This window comes from Oncorhynchus gorbuscha, linkage group LG05 (assembly GCF_021184085.1).
Source record: "Oncorhynchus gorbuscha isolate QuinsamMale2020 ecotype Even-year linkage group LG05, OgorEven_v1.0, whole genome shotgun sequence".
NCBI classification, from domain to species: domain Eukaryota; kingdom Metazoa; phylum Chordata; class Actinopteri; order Salmoniformes; family Salmonidae; genus Oncorhynchus; species Oncorhynchus gorbuscha.
In genome coordinates, this window is record NC_060177.1 from 85,200,740 (window position 1) to 85,225,231 (window position 24,492).

The following is a 24,492-nucleotide window of genomic DNA, read 5'->3' on the forward strand; positions in this document are numbered from 1 at the left end:
TCTCTACAGTCAATCACGGATTACAAAAAGAAAACCATCCCCGTCGCGGACCAGGATGTCTTGCTCCCAGACAGACAAAATAACAATACAGTGCCACTGACACGGCACACTACCAAAACCTGCAGACTCTCCTTCACTGCAGCCAACGTGAGTAAAACATTTAAATGTGTTAACCCTCGCAGGGCTGCAGGCCCACACGGCATCCCCAGCCACGTCCTCAGATCATGCGCAGACCAGCTGGCTGGTGTGTTTACGGACATATTCAATCCTTATCCCAGTCTGCTGTTCCCACATGCTTCAAGAGGGCCACCATTGTTCCTGTTCCCAAGAAAGCTAAGGTAACTGAGATAAACGACTACAGCCCCGTAGCACTCACTTCCGTCATCATGAAGTGCTTTGAGAGACTAGTCAAGGACCATATCACCTCCACCCTACCTGACACCCTAAACCCACTCCAATTTGCTTACCGCCCCAATAGGTCCACAGACGACGCAATCGCAACCACACTGCACACTGCCCTAACCCATTTGGACAAGAGGAATACCTATGTGAGAATGCTGTTCATTGAATACAGCTCAGCATTTTACACCATAGTACCCTCCAAACTCGTCATCAAGCTCGAGACCCTGGGTACTGGACTTCCTGACGGGCCGCCCCCAGGTGGTGAGGGTAGGTAACAAAATCTCCACCCCGCTGATCCTCAGCACTGGGGCCCCACAAGGGTGCGTTCTGAGCCCTCTCCTGTACTCCCTGTTCACCCACGACTGCGTGGCCATGCAAGCCTCCAACTCAATCATCAAGTTTGCGGACGACACTACAGTGGTAGGCTTGATTACCAACAACGACGAGACGGACTACAGAGAGGAGTTGAGGGCCCTCGGAGTGTGGTGTCAGGAAAATAACCTCACACTCAACGTCAACAAAACAAATGAGATGATCGTGGACTTCAGGAAACAGCAGAGGGAGCACCCCCCTATTCACTTTCAACGGGACAGTAGTGGAGAGGGTAGTAGGTTTTAAGTTCCTCGGCGTACACATCACGGACAAACTGAATTGAGTGGCTGCTGCCAACATACTGACTCAACTCCAGCCACCTTAATAATGTAAATTGATGTAAATTGATGTAAAAAATGTATCACTAGCCAGTTTAATCAATGCCACTTAATATAATGTTTACATACCCTACATTACTCATCACATATGAATATACTGTACTCGATACCATCTACTGCATCTTGCCTATGCCGTTCTGTACCATCACTCATTCATATATCTTTATGTACATATTCTTTATCCCTTTACACTTGTGTGTATAAGGTAGTAGTTGTGGAATTGTTAGGTTAAATTACTCGTTGGGTATTACGACATTGTCGGAACTAGAAGCACAAGCATTTTGCTACACTCGCATTAACATCTGCTAACCATGAGTATGTGACAAATACAATTTGATTTGATTTGATTTCATAAACAGATTATTTTAACTTCTTCGATATAGGGGGCGCTCTTTTAATTTTTGGATAAAAAAACGTTCCCGTTTTAAACAATATATTTTGTCACGAAAAGATGCTCCACTATGCATATAATTGACGGCTTTGGAAAGAAAACACTCTGACATTTCCAAAACTGCAAAGATATTATCTGTGAGTGCCACAGAACTGATGCTACAGGCGAAACCAAGATGAAATTTCAAACAGGAAATGCCCCAGATTTTGAAGGCGCTGTGTTCCAATGTCTCCTTATATGGCTGTGAATGCGCAAGGAATGAGCCTACACTTTCTGTCGTTTCCCCAAGGTGTCTGCAGCATTGTGACGTATTTGTAGGCATATCATTGGAAGATTGACCATAAGAGACTACATTTACCAGGTGCTCGTTTGGTGTCCTCCGTTGCAATTATTGCGTAATCTCCAGCTGCGTGCATTTTTCCATTTGCTTCAGAGGAGAAACCCAACTGCCACGAATGACTTATCATCGAATAGATATGTGAAAAACACCTTGAGGATTGATTCTAAACAAAGTTTGCCATGTTTCTGTCGATATTATGGAGTTAATTTGGAAAAAAGTTTGCCGTTGTAATGACTGAATTTTCGGGGGTTTTTCTTAGCCAAACGTGATGAACAAAACGGAGCGATTTCTCCTACACAAATAATATTTTTGGAAAAACTGAACATTTAACTGAGAGTCTCCTCATTGAAAACATCCGAAGTTCTTCAAAGGTTAAAGATTTTATTTGAATGCTTTTCTTGTTTTTGTGAAAATGTTGCCTGCTGAATGCTAGGCTTAATGCTATGCTAGCTATCAATACTCTTACACAAATGCTTGTGTAGCTATGGTTGAAAAGCATATTTTGAAAATCTGAGATGACAGTGTTGTTAACAAAAGGCTAAGCTTGTGAGCCAATATATTTATTTCATTTCATTTGCGATTTTCATGAATAGTTAACGTTGCGTTATGCTAATGAGCTTGAGGCTATGATTACGCTCCTGGATACGGGATTGCTCGAAGCAAGAAGTTAATGGAGCGAGAATGTTGCACCTCTCCTTCCCATGTTCCGGTGCAACAGGCAGCTTTCCCTTTAGGCTTTCTCCCTGTCCTACCCTATCAATCAAAACAACACCCTTGGGACTACCTGGCTTTGATAGAGAACCAAAATGTATATATTAGCATCAGTAGAGGCTGCTGAGGGGAGGACGGCTCATAACAACGGAGCGAGTGTGTGTGTTTCTGTGTGTGTTTCTGTATGTGTGTGTGTGTGTCAGAGAAGTCTCCAGGACTGCAGTGTGTGTGTGTCAAATCAAATCGTTTTTGTCACAGGTTTATGCTAACATCATGCTGAAACCTCATGTTTCAGCATGATAATGCACTGCCTCATGTCACAAGGATCTGTACACAATTCCCGGAAGCTGAAAATGTCCCAGTGCTTCGATGGCCTGCATACTCACCAGACATGTCACCCATTGAGCATGTTTGGACGCTCTGGATTAACGAGTACGACAGCGTGTTCCAGTTCCCGCCAATATCCAGCAACTTCAGACAGTCATTGAAGAGGAGTGGAACAACATTCCACAAGCCAAATCAACAGCCTGATCAACTCTATGCGAAGGACATGTGTCAGGTTGCATGAGGCAAAGGTGGTCACACCAGATACTGACTGGTTTTAGGATCCATGCCCATACCTTTTTTTTAAAGGTATCTGTGACCAACAGGTGCATATCTGTATTCCCAGTCATGTGCAATCCAAGATTATGAATTTATTTCAATTGACTGACTTCCTTATATGAACAAGCTATTCATCAATCTTTTTTAGTAGTCTTATGGCTTGGGGATAGAAGCTGGTCCTGTTGGTTCCAGTCTTGCCATGTGGTAGCAGAGAGAACAGTCTATGGCTTGGGTGGCTAGAGTCATTAGAACATTTTTGGGGCCTTTTCTCTGACCCCGTCTGGTATAGAGGTCCTGGATGGCAGGGAGCTTGGCCCTACTGATATGCTGCGCCGTGCCCACCACCTACTGTAGCGCCTTGCGGTCAGGTGCCTTGCAGTTGCCATACAAAGCAGTGATGAAGCCAGTCAAGCTTCTCTCAATGGTGCAGCTTTAGTACTTTTTGAGGAAGTCAAATCTTTTCAGCCTCCTGAGGGGGAAAAGGCGGCGTTGTGCCCTCTTCAGAACTGTGTGGGTGTGTGTGTTGACCATGTTAATTCCTTAGTGATGTGGACACCGAGGAACTTCAAGCTCTCGATCCAGTCCACTACAGCCCCGTCGATGTGGATGAGGGCGAGCTAGACCCTCCGTTTCCTGTAGTCCACAATCAGTTCCTTTGTCTTGCTGACATTGAGATGGCCCCATGGCCCCTATACTACACAGCGAGGACAAGGAAATAATTTGCTGTTTGGAGTAATTGTATTAAAAACAAGTGAAATCACAAAAAAAAAAGATGTCTGGACCATTCTATATATAACATTACATTTACATAACAAAATAGAGACTTTGTTGTTGTTAAAACTTCTCCTTTAAGTTGGATAAAAGTGTCTGCTAAATGACATTTTTGTTGTTGTTGTTTTAACAGGGTGTGCCCGCTGCCTCACCAGGATGACGTGATGACCCTGGATGACAGGGCACAGCGTTGGCACTGACCTGACCAACCCTGGTGGGTACATACAGAGCCTCAGTGAACGGCCACAATGCCACACCAAACAGAAAAAACAACATGCAGACCAACCAAAACAGACAAAAACACAGACAAAACCGACAGACAGACAGGCAGACAGGAGGGAAGACAGACAGGCAGGGAGGCAGACAGACAGGCAGCCAAGTAAACAGGAGGGTAGACAGGGAGGGAGACAGGCAGCGAGGCAGGGAGACAGACAGGCATATGCCTCGCTCTGAGCTCTTTTATTCTCTCAATTTCCCCTCTATTCAGAAATACGGTGTGTCTATCTCCATCTATAATGCCAAAGCAGAAATAGAGCTGCATTCGATATGGGCGAAGCTCACAGCAAACAGGAGAAGTTGGACACACACACGGCACAAGGATAGGTTACTGGGCAGGCGGGCTGCACCGATCCAGACTGGAAGACAGCAGACAAAAACAGGCAGGCAGGCAGGCAGGGGGGAGCAGGCCTATGGTGGCAGTATCCCATCTGCCTGCAACAAAGGCTGGCCTCAATTCACATGAGATAAGGAATCAGCTTAGTGCTTACTCCAGCCAGGGGAATGGGTAGATAGATGGGTGGGTCGGCCTGCCCCCCTCCGACACAACCAGCCAGGGGAATGGATGGATGGATGGATGGATGGGTGGGTGGGTCGGCCTGCCCCCCTCCGACACAACCAGCCAGGGGAATGGATGGATGGATGGATGGGTGGGTCTGCCTTACCCACTCTGACACAAAGGTGGGGATGTGTCTGGTCGAGACATTCATGGATAACTAGACACTTGTGTGAAATAGGTCAGAGAGAGAGAGAGAGAGAGAGAGAGAGAGAGAGAGAGAGAGAGAGAGAGAGAGAGAGAGAGAGAGAGAGAGAGAGAGAGAGAGAGAGACCAAAGCTGTCGTTTCAGCAGGCCACGCATTGTTGGATGAGTTAATGGGTCCTTTGGCCTCCAGAGTGAGAAGTTTGAGGAGTGGGCTTGAGTCCTTTAGCTTCAGTAACACAGAAGAGTAGGAACCCCATACAGCCTCCAGGGCTCGTATTCAAAAAGCGTCTGAGAATAGGAGTGCTGAACAAGGATCAGTTAAGACATTAGACTACAATACATAAGTGTATATGGACAGGAGGTACCTGATCCTAGATCAGCACTCCTACTCTGAGACACTTTAGGAATGAAGCCTCTCTACGTAGTTGCTACAGGGACATACAGTAAAGTACTGTATGATAATGAAGGGAAAGGAACTCTGCAGCATGTACCTAAAGAAGTACTGGGCTTGTTTTTAGATGTTTTCAATACTATTGTGAATAATCATGCTCTCTTCAAAAAATGTAGGGTTAAAGGTAGATCGAATGCCTGGTACACTCCGGAATCATCAAATCAAATCAAAGTGTATTTGTCACGTGCGCCGAATACAACAGGTGAAATGCTTACTTACTTACTTACTTACAATAAGAAGTAATTCATAAAAGAGATGATGCTTGGGTCAAGGCCAGGAACACAGGCTTAGGCCAAGACTGGCAAGCTTTTAAGCAACTAAAGAATAATTGTGTAAAACAAATCAGAAAGGCTAAATCGGATTAATATGTAACCGCTCTTTCAGATTGTAATGGGAACCCCGCTAAATTCTGGAAAACTGGAAAATCCCTGCACCGGGGCCTCCCACTCCTTTTTCTATTCTGGTTAGGGCCAGTTTGCGCTGTTCTGTGAAGGGAGTAGGACAGCGTTGTATCAGATCTTCAGTTTCTTGGCAATTTCTCGCATAGAATAGCATTCATTTCTCAGAACAAGAATAGACTGACGGCTTCCAGAAGAAAATATTTGTTTTTGGCAATTTTGAGACTGTAATCGAACCCACAAATTCTGATTCTCCAGATACTGAACTAGTCTAAAGAAGGCCAGCTTTATTACTTCTTTAATCAGCACAACAGTTTTCATCTATGCTACCATAAATGCAAACAGGTTTTGTCATGATCAATTAGCCTTTTGAAATGATCAACTTTGATTAGCTAACACAACGTGCCATTGGAACACAGGAGTGATGGTTGCTGATAATGGGCCTCTGTACATCTATGTAGATATTCCAAAAACAATCAGCCGTTTCCAGCTACAATAGTCATTTACAACATTAACAATGTCTATACTGTATTTCTGATCAATTTGATGTGATTTTAATGGGCAAAAAATGAGCTTTTATCTCAAAAACAAGGACATGTCCAAGAGACCCCAAACATTTGAACGGTATTGTAGGTAAATCTGCTTTAAGTTTTAATGCACAATATTGCTGGAACTAAATTCAAAATTCATTTCATCTTGATGTTCTGGTGTAAAGGGGTGCGTAACTGGTGGCAAGGAAGTCAGATGCAGGGGAGCAGAACTAGGTAAGTAGCCGGAGCAGTTTAATCCAAAACCCAACGGCATAAAAATACAACAGAATATGGGTACAAAAACCCCACGCCCACCAGTAACATGTGCACAAGCACTTACAACAAACAGTTCCACACAAAGACATGGGGGTAAAAGAGGGTTAAATACACAACACTTAATGAGGGAAATTGAAACCTGGTGTGTAGGAAAACAAGACAAAACTAATGGAAAATGAAAAGTGGATCGACGATGGCTAGAAGACCGGTGACGCCAACGCCACCCGAACAAGGAGAGAAAACAACTTTGGTCAAAGTCATGACATCTGGTGCCGTTTGGGCAATTAAAAACATTGACTGAGGACCTATTTGTAGAGGAATTTGATTTGTGATGTTTAATTTGTGCTTCCCATTACTGTGTTTTTGTATTTTAAGGTGTGCTTATATATATATGAGAGAGACAGAGAGAGAGAGAGCGAGAGAGAGAGGAGAACAAGTATTTGATAACCTGCAAAATCGGCAGTGTTTCCTGCTTACAAAGCATGTAGAGGTTTGTAATTTTTTATCATAGGTACACTTCAACTGTGAGAGACGGAATCTAAAACAAAAATCCAGAAAATCACATTGTATGATTAAGTAATTAATTTGCAAGACATAAGTATTTGATACATCAGAAAAGCAGAACTTTAATATTTGGTACAGAAACCTTTGTTTACAATTACAGAGATCATACGTTTCCTGTAGTTCTTGACCAGGTTTGCACACACTGCAGCAGGGATTTTGGCCCACTCCTCCATACAGACCTTCTCCAGATCCTTCAGGTTTCAGGGCTGTCGCTGGGCAATAAGGACTTTCAGCTCCCTCCAAAGATGTTCTATTGGGTTCAGGTTTGGAGACTGGCTAGGCTACTCCAGGACCTTGAGATGCTTCTTACGGAGCCACACCTTAGTTGCCCTGGCTGTGTGTTTCGGCTTGTTGTAATGCTGGAAGACCCAGCCATGACCCATCTTCAATGCTCTTACTGAGAGAAGGAGGTTGTTGGCCAAGATCTCACGATACATGGCCCCATCCATCCTCCCCTCAATACAGTGCAGTCGTCCTATCCCCTTTGCAGAAAAGCATTCCCAAAGAATGATGTTTCCACCTCCATGCTTCACGGTTTGTGATGGTGTTCTTGGGGTTGTACTCATCCCTCTTCCTCCAAACACGGCAAGTGGAGTTTAGACCAAAAAGCTCTATTTTTGTCTCATCAGACCACATGACCTTCTCCCATTCCTCCTCTGGATCATCCAGATGGTCATTGGCAAACTTCAGACGGGCCTGGACATGCGCTGGCTTGAGCAGGGGGACCTTGCGTGCGCTGCAGGATTTTAATCCATGACGGTGTAGTGTGTTACTAATGGTTTTCTTTGAGACTGTGGTCCCAGCTCTCTTCAGGTCATTGACCAGGTCCTGCCGTGTAGTTCTGGGCTGATCCCTCACCTTTCTCATGATCATTGATGCCCCACGAGGTGAGATCTTGCATGGAGCCCCAGACCGAGGGTGATTGACCGTCATCTTGAACTTCTTCCATTTTGTAATAATTGCGCCAACAGTTGTTGCCTTCTCATCAAACTGCGTGCCTATTGTCCTGTTGCACATCCCAGCCTTGTGCAGGTCTACAATGGCCATTGTGGAGAGGTTGGTGTCTATTTGATTGAGTGTGTGGACAGGTGTCTTTTATACAAGTAACGAGTTCAAACAGGTGCAGTTAATATAGGTAATGAGTGGAGAACAGGAGGGCTTCTTAAAGAAAAACTAACAGATCTGTGAGAACCACAATTCTTACTGATTGGTAGGTGATCAAATACTTATGTCATGCAATAAAATGGAAATGAATTACTTAAAAATCATACAATGTGATTTTCTGGGTTTTTGTTTTAGATTCCGTCTCTCACAGTTGAAGTGTACCTATGCTAAAAATGACAGATCTCTACATGCTTTGTAAGTAGGAAAACCTGCGAAATGTCAGAATAATAGAGGAGAGAATTATTTATTTCAGCTTTTATTCCTTTCATCACATTCCCATGGGTCAGAAGTTTACATACCCTGAATTACTATTTGGTAGCATTGCCTTTAAATTGTTTAACTTGGGTCAAATGTTTCGGGTAGCCTTCCACAAGCTTTTCACAATAAGTTGGGTGAATTTTGGCCCATTCCTCCTGGCAGAGCTGTTTAAAGGCACAGTCAACTTAGTGTATGTAAACTTCTGACCCAAGGGAATTGTGATACAGTGAATTACAAGTGAAATAATCTGTCTGCAAACAACTTTTGGAAAAATTACTTGTGTCATGCACAAAGTAGATGTCCTAACCGACTTGCCAAAACTGTAGTTTGTTAACAAGAAATTTGTGGAGTGGTTGAAAAATTAGTTTTAATGACTCCAACCTAAGTGTTTGTAAACTTACGACTTCAACTGTATATACACTACCCGTCAAAAGTTTTAGAACACGTACTCATTCAAGGATTTCTCTTTATTTTTACAATGTTCTACATTGTAGAATAATAGTGAAGACATCAAAACTATGAAATAGCACATATGGAATAATTTAGTAACCAAAAAAGTGTTGAGATTTGAGAATCTTCAAATAGCCACCCTTTGCCTTGATGACAGCTTTGCACACTCTTGGCATTAAAAAAAGTGTGCCTAATTTGTGGAATTTCTTTCCTTCTTAATGCGTTTAAGCCAATCAGTTGTGTTGTAACAAGGTAGGGGTGGTGTACAGAATATAGCCCTATTTGGTAAAAGACCAAGTCCATATTATGGCAAGAGAAATTATAGTCTGTCATAACTTTAAGACATGAAGGTCAGTGAAAATGGAAAATTTGAAGAACTTTGAAAGTTTCTTCAAGTGCAGTCGCAAACACCATCAAGCACTATGATGAAAATGGCTCTCATGAGGAACGCTACATGAATGGAAGACCCAGAGGTACCTCTGCTGCAGAGGATAAGTTCATTAGAGTTACCAACCTCAAAAATAGCAGCCCAAATAAATGCTTCACAGAGTTTAAGTAACAGACACATTTCAACATGTTCAGTGGAGACTGTGTGAATCAGGCCTTCATAGTCGAATTGCTGCTACTAAAGGACACATAAGAAGAAGATACTTGTTTGGTCCAAGAAACACGAGCAATGGACATTAGACCAGTGGAAATCTGCCCTTTGGTCTGATGAGTCCAAAATTTAGATTTTTGCTTCCAATCGCCGTGTCTTTGTGAGACGCAGAGTAGATGAACGGATGATCTCCAAATGTGTGGTTCCCACCGTGAAGCATGGAGGAGGAGGTTTGATGCTGTGGGGGTGCTTTGCTGGTCACACTGTCTGTGATTTACTTAAAATTCAAGGCACACTTAACCAGCATGGCTTCCACAGCATTCTGCAACGATACTCCATCCCATCTGGTTTGCGCTTAGTTGTTTTCAACAGGACAATGACCCAAAACACACCTCCAGGCTGTGTAAGGGCTATTTAACCAAGAAGGAGAGTGATGGATTTCTGCATCAGATGACCTGGCCTCCACAATCACCCGACCTCAACCCAATTAAGATGCCAGTAGAGAACATACCAGTAGAGAACATGTATGCCAGTAGAGAACAAGCACAGAGGCAATAACACAACACACTGACTGCTGTATTGAGCTCTGCTGAGCTGAATGAGTGGCAGCTAATTACAGAAATGTAAAAACACAGTGCGACTGACTGACAGTTCACATGGAACAGGCATGCCCGGACACTGCAGAGCCGAGTTAAGAGACATTCTTCAGGATGATAATAGCTCAGTGAAAAGCTTCTGCAGATGACCTATAAACCTTTTCATAACGATCTGACACGCAGAGCGACTGACAGAGCCACCGACTGGGAGACGAACAGGGCCTCTGGGCTTTCAGGTCAGCCAGGGTGTAACACAGGAACACAGGGCGTTGACGACATGACTCTGATTCACACGCAAGAACGCACACACACACACACATACATTCTCTTACTCTGACAGGTGGGTATGTCGCAGTATCTCCAGTAGATTCCGTCTTCATGGTCAGCGATGTAACACCACGGCTGGACATCACCATCAGGGTTCCTGGAGAGGAGTGTGGGAGGCAGGGAGTCAGGGAGGGAGTGTGGGAGGGAGGGAGGGAGGCAGGGAGGGAGGGAGTGTGGGAGGCAGGGAGGGAGTGTGGGAGGCAGGGAGGGAGGGAGTGTGGGAGGCAGGGAGGCAGGGAGGGAGGGAGTGTGGGAGGGAGGCAGGGAGGGAGTGTGGGAGGCAGGGAGGGAGGGAGTGTGGGAGGCAGGGAGGGAGTGTGGGAGGCAGGGAGGGAGTGTGGCAGGCAGGGAGGGAGTGTAGGAGGCAGGGAGGGAGGCAGGGAGGGAGGGAGTGTGGGAGGCAGGGAGGGAGTGTGGGAGGCAGAGAGGGAGGGAGTGTGGGAGTGTGGGAGGCAGGGCAGGGAGGGAGGGAGTGTGGGAGGCAGGGAGGGAGAGAAAATGGGGAAGAAAACAAACATAAAAAGAGGTTATGTAGCAAAAACTGGAGACTTAATATTAAATACAATTACAGAAGAATGCCTGCTGTGTGGAGATTTATTTCTGAATTTGTTATTGTTTGTGGTGTCAATCATCTCCCTACCGCAGCAGCCTGCCTCAGTTGGTATTTTACCCTGTGTTCTGGCCCTCAGAACTGACTATGCATTTCCAGTAGAAACCAGTGTAGACAGAAGGCTCTCAGACAGACAGAAAGAGAGACAGAGAGGGACAGAGTGACAGATAGAGGAACACGATGTCTTTGTTTAGGTTGAAGCAGTGAGACAGAGACCTGTCCTGGGGAGCACAGAGAGAGCAGGGCCTTTTGTCTGAAGGGGTCACAGATCTTTGAACGTCCACTTCCCTTTTAACCCTTCAAACCTGACAGCCTGGCCCCCTTCTGGCCCCCCTCTGGCCCCCTTCTGGCCCCCCTCTGGCCCCTGCGACGCTTTGGCTGTTTTGGTTTCACTGAGAAGAGATGGGATTGAATTGGCGGTGGGTTTGGGGAGGAAGGGATGGGATTGGATGGCATGGGCGATGGGGTGGGAGGAAGGGATGGGATTGGATGGGCGATGGCATGGGGGAGGAAGGGATGGGATTAGATGGAATGGCCAGTAGGATTGGGGAGGAAGGGAAGGGATTAGATGGAATGGCCAGTAGGATTGGGGAGGAAGCGAAGGGATTAGATGGAATGGCCAGTAGGACTGGGGAGGAAGCGAAGGGATTAGATGGAATGGCCAGTAGGATTGGGGAGGAAGGGAAGGGATTAGATGGAATGGCCAGTAGGATTGGGGAGGAAGGGAAGGGATTAGATGGAATGGCCAGTAGGATTGGGGAGGAAGGGAAGGGATTAGATGGAATGGCCAGTAGGATTGGGGAGGAAGCGAAGGGATTAGATGGAATGGCCAGTAGGATTGGGGAGGAAGCGAAGGGATTAGATGGAATGGCCAGTAGGATTGGGGAGGAAGGGAAGGGATTAGATGGAATGGCCAGTAGGATTGGGGAGGAAGGGAAGGGATTAGATGGAATGGCCAGTAGGATTGGGGAGGAAGGGAAGAGATTGGATGGAATGGCCAGTAGGATTGGGGAGGAAGGGAAGGGATTGGATGGAATGGCCAGTAGGATTGGGGAGGAAGGGAAGGGATTGGATGGGCGGTGGGAAGGAAGGGGAGAGCCCACACATCTAGACAGAGGCTTTGAGCAGGTGCTGGTTTCTGTGTATTTTTGGCATACTGTTTGTGTGATACCAAGCGTATTTTTTAATGGTAATACTTCACTTACAAAGAGTTTGTAAATGGTTGATTATATAATGAATAGGTAAGAGACACACTTGGGAGTATATTATCACAATCCGTGGAACCATTTTTGTTAGTGAGGAGCATGAGGCAACAATAAAAACATCCCAGGTCAATGGAGGAATGCTCGTTTTTGGGAGCACTACTGTTGTCCTTTTCTAACTTGGACTGTAATTGCCTGAGACATTTTCCCCCGGGCCTCAGCTATCCCATTACAGCACTATTGTGGGGCGAATTCTGAAGGGCGTTTCCATTCCTTTTTTCTTCTGCTATCAAAAACACTTCCCAGGGTCTCTTCCTCTCCTGTCACAGGACAGAAGGAAGGTTATTGAGTGGGGAACAGAGGAAACTTTAACCTGGGGATGAAATCGAGCTACCGTAACTGTTAGCATTAGGGTCTTTTTTTTGTCCTCCGTTAGAAGAAAATGATCCCTCTCTTCCTCCTAAACATGGGCTCATCTCCCAAATGGCTCCCAAGAGCGTTATTTAAAGGAGAGGGGCCAGCGGAACACAGGTACTTGGAAGAGCTACAGGGGTAACTACAGGTAACTGCCAAAATAAAAGAAACGCTGACCAAATTCACACAGAAATGTGAGTTATAGATCTGTCATTCTCATTGAAAGCCAATCTAAGAAGCTGTAGATCTGTTCTATATGCTCTATTTCTATGATTCCCGTTTTTACGTTTCATTTTTTCATTTTTACTTTCAGTTTTGTACACCAGCTTAAAACAGCTGAAAGAACTGAACAAAAATATAAACACAACATGCAACGATTTCAACGATTTTACTGAGTTACAGTTCATATAAGGAAATTAGTCAATTGAAATAAATAAATTAGGCCCTCACATGACTGGGCAGGGGCGCAGCCATAGGTAGGTCTGGCAGGGCATAGGCCCACCCACTTGGGACCCAGACATGCCGTAATTCGTGAGGTCCCTGGTAATTCCCAGCCCTAGTTAGTAAAGAGAAAGTGGAGACGCTCCAACTACTCTGTTTTAGCTGTTTTTTTAGCTAGCTGCTAGCCAGTGTGTGTTTTAGCTAGCTGCTAGCCAGTGTGTGTTTCAGCTAGCTGCTAGCCAGTGTGTGTTTCAGCTAGCTGCTAGCCAGTGTGTGTTTTAGCTAGCTGCTAGCCAGTGTGTGTTTTAGCTAGCTGCTAGCCAGTGTGTGTTTTAGCTAGCTGCTAGCCAGTGTGTGTTTTAGCTAGCTGCTAGCCAGTGTGTTATGCAGGTGAAGGAGGACCCAAACGCGACTTAACAGAAACAGAGTTTATTAATGCTCAAAACCGAATAACTGAAATCCTCTAGATAGTAGAGGGGAAAACAACTGGAGAAGCGGCCACAGACTGCAGGTCGCTTCGGGTAGGCGCAGGCCGTAGTCAACTGAGACACCTGCTCACACGCAGCGTCTGAAGAAGGCACAAAACACGACAGGACAGGGTGATACACAATCACGGCAAAAAACACGACAGGACAGGGCGAAACGCAATTACAGCTTGGAATACAAAACAAGGAACCGATGGAACAGGAACGGATCACAAAGGAATAAATAGGGAGTCTAATCAGGGGAAAGGATCGGGAACAGGTGTGGGAAGACTAAATGATGATTAGGGGAATAGGAACAGCTGGGAGCAGGAACGGAACGACAGAGAGAAGAGAGAGCGAGAGAGTGAAAGGGGGAGGGGGAGAGAGAGGGATAGAACCAAACAAGACCAGCAGAGGGAAACGAATAGCATGGGGAGCACAGGGACAAGACATGACAATAAATGACAAACATGACACAGTGTGTGTTTCAGCTAGCCAGTGTGTGTTTCAGCTAGCTGCTCGACAGTGTGTTTCAGCTAGCTGCTTGACAGTGTGTGTTTTAACTCAGCAGTGCGGCTCACTTACATCTGAGAACAGAGAAAAACACCTGTTCCCTGCTGGCCGCTGTTCGACATACTTTTATAACCATTTTCCAAGTGCCCCTAATCATAAAAGGTATGATAAACTTTCAAATCTCTGGCACGGTGTAGCCATAAAAAAGCACTGAATCATCAACACAGAGGGGAGAAAACCTGCAGCAAAGAATAACACTGAGATGGGACAGAAATAACATGCTTTTCTGTGCTATTAGCAAGCCACTAGCTTGCATGCGCTTCAGACCAGGGTTCAAACACTATTTGAAATGATTTAAAATACTCTCTGTGCTTGTTTGAGCTAGCCTATTGCAATTGAACCAATAAAGACAGTTATAAAAGTTCAAACACCGCCCAACTTGTACACTAGGCAGACTGAAACAAATGTTAAAAGCATTTGAAAGATTTCTAATAGTATTTGAACCCAGGTCTACCTGCGTTTAGCCACACAATCCGATGCCACAGAGAAAGATGAAAGCTGAAAACAGAGGTCTCTTTAAGCCGACTAAAACATCTGTCTGTCATTTTAAATCAGAAGTGAATAGTCACTGGTGTCACGATTTACTAGGAGTGGTGGGTGGAATCAGGCGCAGAGAGCAGGGTTCAGTAGATTGTCAATTTATTCTCCGGCGCACAAAAACATACAATTGACCAGTCCAAACACAGGTCCAAAATAGTCCGGAGAATAAAGACACGAAAAACCACCATCCAACAGAGTAACAAAAAACAATCCCGCACAAAACAAGGGCGGGACAAACTACTACATATAGGGAAGCTAATTAAACTAAAATACACACAGGTGAAACTAATAAGACAAAACCAACAGACAAACGAACAAGGGATCGGTAGCGGCTAGTAGGACGGTGACGACGACCGCCGAGCACCACCCCAACAGGCAGGGGAGCCAACTTCAGCGGAAGTCGTGACAACTGGACTTTGTTCTATTGCTTATAACAAATACAATGATGCTGAAGCTGAACCTGAGCAAGTTAAAGCGTATGCGGACATTCATCCTTCATGCTTTACCTCACTCCACAGTTGATGTGGTGTGTCCCTGACAACAGTCAGGGAGATTTAATTCCTATAAACATGAGGAGAACAACTCACCCTGACACCATGGCCATTACCAGCCTTGTAGGAGAAGGCTGTGGTCCTATAGGCTACTGTACCGCTGAACACCTCGAACTTACACCCGGTCTGCACACCTGCATACTAATAGCTAGGAAACGGCTGGTAAAACCAGCCAACCTCCAACTGAACCATCACACACCTTTAACAACAGCTGTGCCTCAAATGGCACCATTTTCCCTATATGCTGCACTACTTTGGACATGGGCCCTGGTCAAATGTAGTGCACTATCTAGGGTGTCAGTTGGGGCACAACCATGGACTATTGGATCTAGTCCTCCTCTAACCTGTCGAGCAGCACAACACCAACTCAGGCACGGTCTTGCATGAACAAGAGGTCCAATGGGACAACCTGACTAAATAAACCTGAATAAAAGTTGCTCTGGATAAGAGTGTCTGCTAAATGACCCCCCCCCCCCCCCCCAAAAAAAAAAACTTTAAAAATAATGGAAATGGAGCTGTGTGTAGGCTACAGTGTGTTGAAAACTCCCCTTTAATTAGCTTTAATTGAAATGTACGTTATCAATAAAAGTGATGCATGTCTGCACCTGCAAACTGCGAGCCCTGTGCTGTAAGAATATACAGCGGTATTCTACGGGACAATATGTCAGTATTTGAAATGCGTTGAGCATAGTCTCTGTCAGGAAAGTCTCTCCGGAGAGACGTAAAAGCTGCTGACCTTTAGTGCAGCTTTGCTGTCCTTTTCTGGGATTCATTTGACACCCCATCTCTCCCTGTTTTCACTGGGCTGTTTTACGGTCATCTATAAAGATTATATGTGAGGGCTTTTAGGGTGTTCTCCGCACACCGCCATGGAGCCACAGACCCCTTTCAACTAAATTAGTATGGGAAAAAGCCAACAATGGGATAGGAACACGGTTTACGATTCCCCTCTCGTTCCTCGTAAGTCGACCCCCATTCCACCTTGTTCTCATGGCCAAGTCTCCCCGACACACTCACACTCAGATACTCACTCACTCACACACACACACACACAAGCAAATACTTCGCGAACCCATCTAGTATATTGGATCTTTGCTGTGAAGCCTATGTTAAAGTAATGACATGTAATGATTCCTGGCACTAGATTTGCACCTGTGCTCTGGTCTCACCCTCGCACTAGACCCAGCCTCAGCCTCGCTCTGGTCCCAGCCTCAGCCTTGCTCAGGGCCCTGCCTCAGCTGTGTTCTGGTTCGTATAAAATCTCCCTTGATTCAGGAATCAGACGGGCTGTCACACTCCTCCTCTCACCTCTCTCTCTCTCTCTCTCTCTCTCTCTCTCTCTCTCTCTCTCTCATGAAAAGGGTGAGAGAGAGAGAGATAAAGAGAGAGAGAGAGTAAGAGAGAGAGAGAGAGAGAGAGAGAGAGAGAGAGAGAGAGAGAGAGAGAGAGAGAGAGAGAGAGAGAGAGAGAGAGAGAGAGAGAGAGAGAGAGAGAGAGAGAGAGAGAGAGAGAGAGAGAGAATACTGGAGATTTTAAATGAAATATGTTGCTATTCAAATTCTTCAAACCAAATGTGATGGACAGAGAGTCTTCTCCATATTTTTATTTTTATTTTTTTGATTTCACCTTTATTTAACCAGGTAGGCTAGTTGAGAACAGGTTCTCATTTGCAACTGCGACCTGGCCAAGATAAAGCATAGCAGTGTGAACAGACAACACAGAGTTACACATGGAGTAAACAATTAACAAGTCAATAACAGAGAGAAAAAAGGGGAGTCTATATACAATGTGTGCAAAAGGCATGAGGAGGTAGGCGAATAATTACAATATTGCAGATTAACACTGGAGTGATAAATGATCAGATGATCATGTACAGGTAGAGATATTGGTGTGCAAAAGAGCAGAAAAGTAAATAAATAAAAACTGTGGGGATGAGGTAGGTGAAAATGGGTGTGCTATTTACCAATAGATTATGTACAGCTGCGCGATCGGTTAGCTTCTCAGCTAGCTGATGTTTGAAGTTGGTGAGGGAGATAAAAGTCTCCAACTTCAGCAATTTTTGCAATTCGTTCCAGTCACAGGCAGCAGAGTACTGGAACGAAAGGCGGCCGAATGAGGTGTTGGCTTTAGGGATGATCAATGAGATACACCTGCTGGAGCGCGTGCTACGGATGGGTGTTGCCATCGTGACCAGTGAGCTGAGATAAGGTGGAGCTTTGCCTAGCATGGCCTTGTAGATGACCTGGAGCCAGTGGGTCTGGCGACGAATATGTAGCGAGGGCCAGCCGACTAGAGCATACAAGTCGCAGTGGTGGGTAGTATAAGATGCTTTAGTGACAAAACGGATGGCACTGTGATAAACTGCATCCAGTTTGCTGAGTAGAGTGTTGGAAGCAATTTTGTAGATGACGTCGGCGAAGTCGAGGATCGGTAGGATAGTCAGTTTTACTAGGGTAAGCTTGGCAGCGTGAGTGAAGGAGGCTTTGTTGCGGAATAGAAAGCCGATTCTTGATTTGATTTTCGATTGGAGATGTTTGATATGGGTCTGGAAGGAGAGGTTGCAGTCTAGCCAGACACCTAGGTACTTATAGATGTCCACATATTCAAGGTCGGAACCATCCAGTGTGGTGATGCTAGTCGGGCATGCGGGTGCAGGCAGCGATCGGTTGAAAAGCATGCATTTGGTTTTACTAGCGTTTAAGAGCAGTTGGAGGCCACGGAAGGAGTGTTGTATGGCATTGAAGCTCGATTGGAGGTTAGATAGCATGTGTCCAATGACGGGCCGAAAGTGTATACAATGGTGTCGTCTGCGTAGAGGTGGATCAGGGAATCGCCCGCAGAGTCGGCCCGAGAATTGAACCCTGTGGCACCCCCATAGAGACTGCCAGAGGACCGGACAACATACCCTCCGATTTGACACACTGAACTCTGTCTGCAAAGTAATTGGTGAACCAGGCAAGGCAGTCATCCGAAAAACCGAGGCTACTGAGTCTGCCGATAAGAATATGGTGATTGACAGAGTGGGTGGGGACTCTAGAAACTCACACACACCCATGTACACCCAACACACCCAACACACGCACGCACGCACGCACGCACGCACGCACGCACGCACGCACGCACGCACGCACGCACGCACGCACACACACACACACACACACACACACACACACACACACACACACACACACACACACACGTCTTAGCCTGGCAATGACAAAACAATGTGTAACTGTGTATCTCAGCCTCTCTAAATGCCATCGCTCATCTACTCACAGTGTGAAGTATTCTCTCCAGTCCCTAGAAGACACACAGAGAGAGAGAGAGACCTGCCAAACCTTCTATAACCTTCTATAATAAAGCCATCATCTACAGAGAGATGAACCTGGAGAAGAGTCCCCCAAGCAAGCTGATCCTGGGGCTCTGTTCACCAACACAAACAGACCCCACAGAGCCCCAGGACAGCAACATAATTAGACCCAACCAAATCATGAGAAAAACAAAAAGATAATTACTAGACACATTGGAACAAAATGTACAAAAAAACTAGCATGCTATTTGGCTCCAAACTGAGAGTACAAAGTGGCAGAATACCTGACCACTGTGACTGACTCAAAATGAAGGAAAGCTTTGACTATGTACAAAGAGGCCTCCGTAGGCAGACCTGGCTCTCAAGAGAAGACAGACTATGTGCACACTAGCCACAAAATGAGGTGGAAACTGAGCTACACTTCCTAACCTCCTGCCAAATGTATGACCATATTAGAGACACATATTTCCCTCAGACTCACAAAGAATTAGAAAACAAACCTAATTTTGATAAACACCCATATCTATTGGGTGAAGTTGCACAGTGTGCCCATAAAGCGGCAAGATTAGTGACCTGTTGCCACAAGAAAAGGGCAACCAGTGAAGAACAAACACTATTGTACATTTTTGTATTTAACCCTTATTGTACCAGATAACTTGACAGAGAACACATTCTCATTTACCTGGGGAATAGTTACAGGGGAGAGGAGGGGGGATGAATGAGCCAATTGTAAGCAGATGCTTCTACACCTGCGTTGCTTGCTGTTTGGGGTTTTAGGCTGGGTTTCTGTACAGCACTTTGAGATATCAGCTGATGTACGAAGGGCTATATAAATACGTTTGATTTGATTTGATTAGGTGGCCATGATGGAATGAAGGCCTGGACACCTGGGCTAACAGCCCTACTGTTACAACTAGTGCATTGGGATCATTAGTGACCACAGAGAGTCAGGACACCAGGGTTAACACCCCTACTCTTACAACTAGTGCATTGGGATCATTAGTGACCACAGAGAGTCAGGACACCAGGGTTAACACCCCTACTCTTACAACTAGTGCATTGGGATCATTAGTGACCACAGAGAGGCAGGACACCAGGGTTAACACCCCTACTCTTACAACTAGTGCCATGGGATCATTAGTGACCACAGAGAGGCAGGACACCAGGGTTAACACCCCTACTGTTACAACTAGTGCCATGGGATCATTAGTGACCACAGAGAGGCAGGACACCAGGGTTAACACCCCTACTGTTACAACTAGTGCATTGGGATCATTAGTGACCACAGAGAGGCAGGACACCAGGGTTAACACCCCTACTCTTACAACTAGTGCATTGGGATCATTAGTGACCACAGAGAGGCAGGACACCAGGGTTAACACCCCTACTGTTACAACGAGTGCATTGGGATCATTAGTGACCACAGAGAGTCAGGACACCCGTTAAACATGCCATTCAAAAAACAGCGCCCTACACAGGACAATGTCACACCACTTCCAGCAGCATCTGGTGTCCCATCCAGGGACTGACCAGCACCAACCCTGCTTAGCTTCAGAATCATGCCAGCAGTGGCATGCAGGGTGGTATGCTGCTGGCTTTATTTATTTTCCCTTTTGTACTTTAACTATTTGCACATAATATGACAACCGAAACATCTTTATTCTTTTGGAACATTTGGGAGTGTAATGTTAACTGTAAATTATTTTATTGTTTATTTCACTTTTGTTTAATATCTATTTCACTTGCTTTGGCAATGTAAATCTATGTTTCCTATGCCAATACAGCACTTAAAATGAATTGAGAGAGAAAGAGAGAGATGCAGAGAGAGAGAGAGAGACAGAGAGAGAAATAGAGAGGCAGAGAGAAATAGAGGCAGAGAGAGAGAGACAGAGAGGGAAATAGAGAGGCAGAGAGAGAGAGAGTCAGAGAGAGAAATAGAGAGGCAGAGAGAGAGAGGCAGAGAGAGAAATAGAGAGGCAGAGAGAGAAATAGCGAGGCAGAGAGAGAGGCAGAGAGAGAAATAGAGAGGCAGAGAGAGAGAGAGAGAGGCAGAGAGAGAGAGGCAGAGAGAAATAGAGAGGCAGAGAGAAATAGAGAGGCAGAGAGAGAGAGAGAGAGAGAGAGAGAGAGAGAGAGAGAGAGAGAGAGAGAGAGAGAGAGAGAGAGAGAGAAATAGAGAAAGAAAATGAGGTGGAGAGATAAGGTATTGATTAAAGCAAACCTAAAGAAGACTCAAATATACAATTTATTTAGCTGATTGTGGAAATGTCTATTTTACCTTCAACGACTGCATTTATGAAGTGGTGAGTTGTCATTAGGCTGAAATATGAACTGTTTATTGTGCTAGGGTCACGTAAAGGAGATAGACTCCAACAAATGAAGAGCTCCACATTGCTTGTCAAGAGTAATATATTTTTTATGTGCAGTGGAGTTAAAGCCTTCCCTTATCCTTTCTGGCTGTGCCCCCAAATGGCACTCTATATTCCCTTCATAGTGCACTACTTTTGAACAGAGCCCTATGGGCCCCGTTCAAAAGCAGTGCACCATATAAGGAAGAGGGTGCCATTTGTGCTGCGGGCCTATGTATCCCAGTCATAAATCATAGGAGTCCCAATCCAAGTAAAGCAAAAAAACAAATCCGTCCTTGGCCACTTCAAAGCATTGTTGCTTTATGACTTAATGGCCACGACTTACACTTAGGAAATGTTTTGAAAGGGATTTTAAGTGGTGGGGAAATACTACATCTATTTTGAATATCTATGGCACTTAGCTACTTACTGGAAGTTTCTCAAGATCAATAGCCATGACTTAGTCTTAGGCAACGTTTTAAGGGAGTTTTTATGTGGTGGTGGTGGTGGTGGGGAAATACTATATTTAATATCTATGATATCTACGCCGCTTACTGGAAGTCTGTCTGGATCAAAACAATGGATAAAAGACTACACAGTAAGAGGAATATACTGTACAAACTCAATGCTAGCTACTGGGTTCAATGAGTCTACTGGGCTGTAGGCTTATGTGAGTGTTGTAGATGAGTGCAGCTGCCGCTTTCAAGGAGGAACACTTATAAGAAATCCCACTACGACCTCAGACGAGACATCAAACAGGCATATATGTAAATACAGGACTAAGATCAAATCCTACTATGCCGACTCTGACTCTCGTCGGATGTGTCAGGGCTTGCGCACTATCACGGAATACAAAAGGGAGACCCGGCTGTGAGCTGCCCAGTGACGCGAGCCTACTAGACGAGCTAAATACCTTAACATTCACAAGCCTCAGATGGATTACCAGGACGCATACTCAGAGCATGCGCTGACCAGCTGGTAAGTCTCTTCACTGACATTTGTTATTGTGAAGTGGAAACGTCGGAGCAACAACTGCTCAGCCGCAAAGTGGTAGGCCACCCAAGCTCACATAACGGAACCGCCAGGTGCTGAAGCGAGTAGCATATAAAAATTGTCTGTCCTCAGGTGCAACACTCACTACCAACTTCCAAACTGCCTCTGGAAGCAACTGACTGGAAGCAACGTCAGCACAAGAACTGTTGGTCGGGAGCTTCATGAAATGGACTTCCATGGCAGAGCAGCCGCACACAAGGCTAAGATCACCATGCCCAATGCCAAGTGTCGGCTGGAGTGGTGTAAAGCGCACCGCCATTGGACTCTGGAACAGTAGAAATGCGTTCTCTGGAGTGATGAATCACGCTTCACCATCTGGCAGTCCGACAGACGAACCTGTGTTTGGAGGATGCCAGGAGAACATTACCATAGTGTCAAGTGTAAAGTTTGGTACAGGAAGAATAATGGTCTGGGGCTATGTTTCATGGTTCAGGCTAGGCCCCTTAGTTCCAGCGAAGAGAAATCTTAATGCTATAGCATACAATGACATTCTAGACGATTCTGTGCTTCCGACTTTGTGGCAACAGTTTGGGGAAGGCCCTTTCCTGTTTCAGCATACAGAAATGTGTAACGGCAAAGAGGAGTAAGGATCGGACCAAGATGCAGCGTGGTAAGTGTTCATGACGATTTATTAAAAACGAACGGAACACTGAAATACAAAACAATAAACGATGTGATGAAAACCGAAACAGGACCGTGTGGCAACAAACACTCACACGGAAACAAACACCCACAAACCAACAGTGAAACCCAGGCTACCTAAGTATGATTCTCAATCAGAGACAACTAACGACACCTGCCTCTGATTGAGAACCATACGAGGTCGAGCACAAAATCCAAACATAGAAAAACAAACATAGACTGCCCACCCCAACTCACGCCCTGACACTGACACTAAATGGACAGTACCCCCCCCCCCCCCAAAGGTGCGGACTCCGGCCGCAAAACCTGAATCTATAGGGGAGGGTCTGGGTGGGCGTCTGTCCGCGGTGGCATACAAACACATGATGATTGACACCACACACACACACACACACACACACACACACACACACACACACACACACACACACACACACACACACACACACACACACACACACACACACACACACACACACACACACACACACACACACACACACACACACACACACATTTCTGCAGCATTGAAGGTCCCCAAGAACACAGTGGTCTCCATCATTCTTACATGGAGGAAGTTTAGAGCCACCAAATCTCTTCCAAGAGCTGACCGCCCAGCCAAACTGAACAATTGGGGTGAAGGATCTTGGTTAGGGAGGTGACCAAGAACCTGATGGTCACTCTGACAGAGCTCTGGAGTTCCTCTGTGGAGATGGAGAACCGTCCAGAGGGACAACCATCCCTGCAGAACTCCACCAATCAGGCCTTTATGGTAGTGGCCAGATGGAAGCCACTCCTCAGTAAAATACACATTTGCCAAAAGACACCTAAAGACTCTCAGACCATGGGAAACAAGATTCTCAGGTCTGATGAAACCAAGATTGAACTCTTTGTCCTGAATGCTAAGCATCACATCTGGAGGAAACCTGACACCATCCATATGATGAACTGGGAGAAATGGGAGACTAGTCAGGATCGAGGCAAAGAAGAACGGAGAAAAGTACAGAATGATTCTTGATGAAATCCTGCTCCTGAGCAGGAGACAAGGCAGGAGACTCTGAATGTCCTTGAGTGGCCCAGACAGAGCCTGGCTTGAACCCAATCAAACATCTATGGAGAGACCTGAAAATAGCTGTGCAGCGATGCTCCCCATCCAAACTGAAGGATGGGAGAAACTCACCAAATATACCCAAGAAGACTCAATGCTGTAATTGCTGCCAAAGGTGCTTCAACAAAGTACTGAGTAAAAGGTCTGAATATTTATGTAAATGTGATATTTCAGTGTTTTATGTTTAATAAATCAGCAAACATTTCTAAAAAACAGTTTTTACTTTGTCATTATGGGGTATTGTGATGTCATTATGGGGTGTTGTGATGTCATCATGGGGTATTGTGATGTCATTATGGGGTATTGTGATGTCATTATGGGGTATTGTGTAGATTGATGAGGGAAAAAAACAATTAAATCAATTTTAGAATAAGGCTGTAACCTCACAAAATGTGGAAAAAGAGAAGGGGTCTGAATACTATCCAAAGGCTGCTAAATGACGTAAATGTAAATGTAAATGTAATGTAAATGTAAATGTACCGTATAACGGGATATGTGGAACTAACCACAGGAGGGTTTTTCAATGCTTTCTATATCGTTGAAACTATTTAAAAAATAAATATATATATATATACATTTGAATATTTCTAGCTACTTTTTAAGTAAATACCTGCAGTCAACTTGTGCAATATGTTAGGAGATAAAGAAGATCTCGTTCATCATTTCACCTGTTTGTCATTGGGCAGATCCAGTTATGCTGAGTCGCGTGGCACCAGT

General features: G+C 45.2%; 1 protein-coding gene across 2 annotated transcripts in view; it reads right to left on the reverse strand.

The window, feature by feature from the left end:
* The window catches only part of LOC124035288 (kremen protein 1-like), a 107,030-nt gene that overhangs the window by 29,077 nt on the left and 53,461 nt on the right, over positions 1-24,492 (reverse strand). For both annotated transcript variants that reach the window (XM_046348748.1, XM_046348747.1), the window contains exon 3: positions 10,525-10,616. In XM_046348748.1, the coding sequence (XP_046204704.1) occupies positions 10,525-10,616 (92 nt within the window). The remainder of the gene's footprint in view (positions 1-10,524; positions 10,617-24,492) is intronic.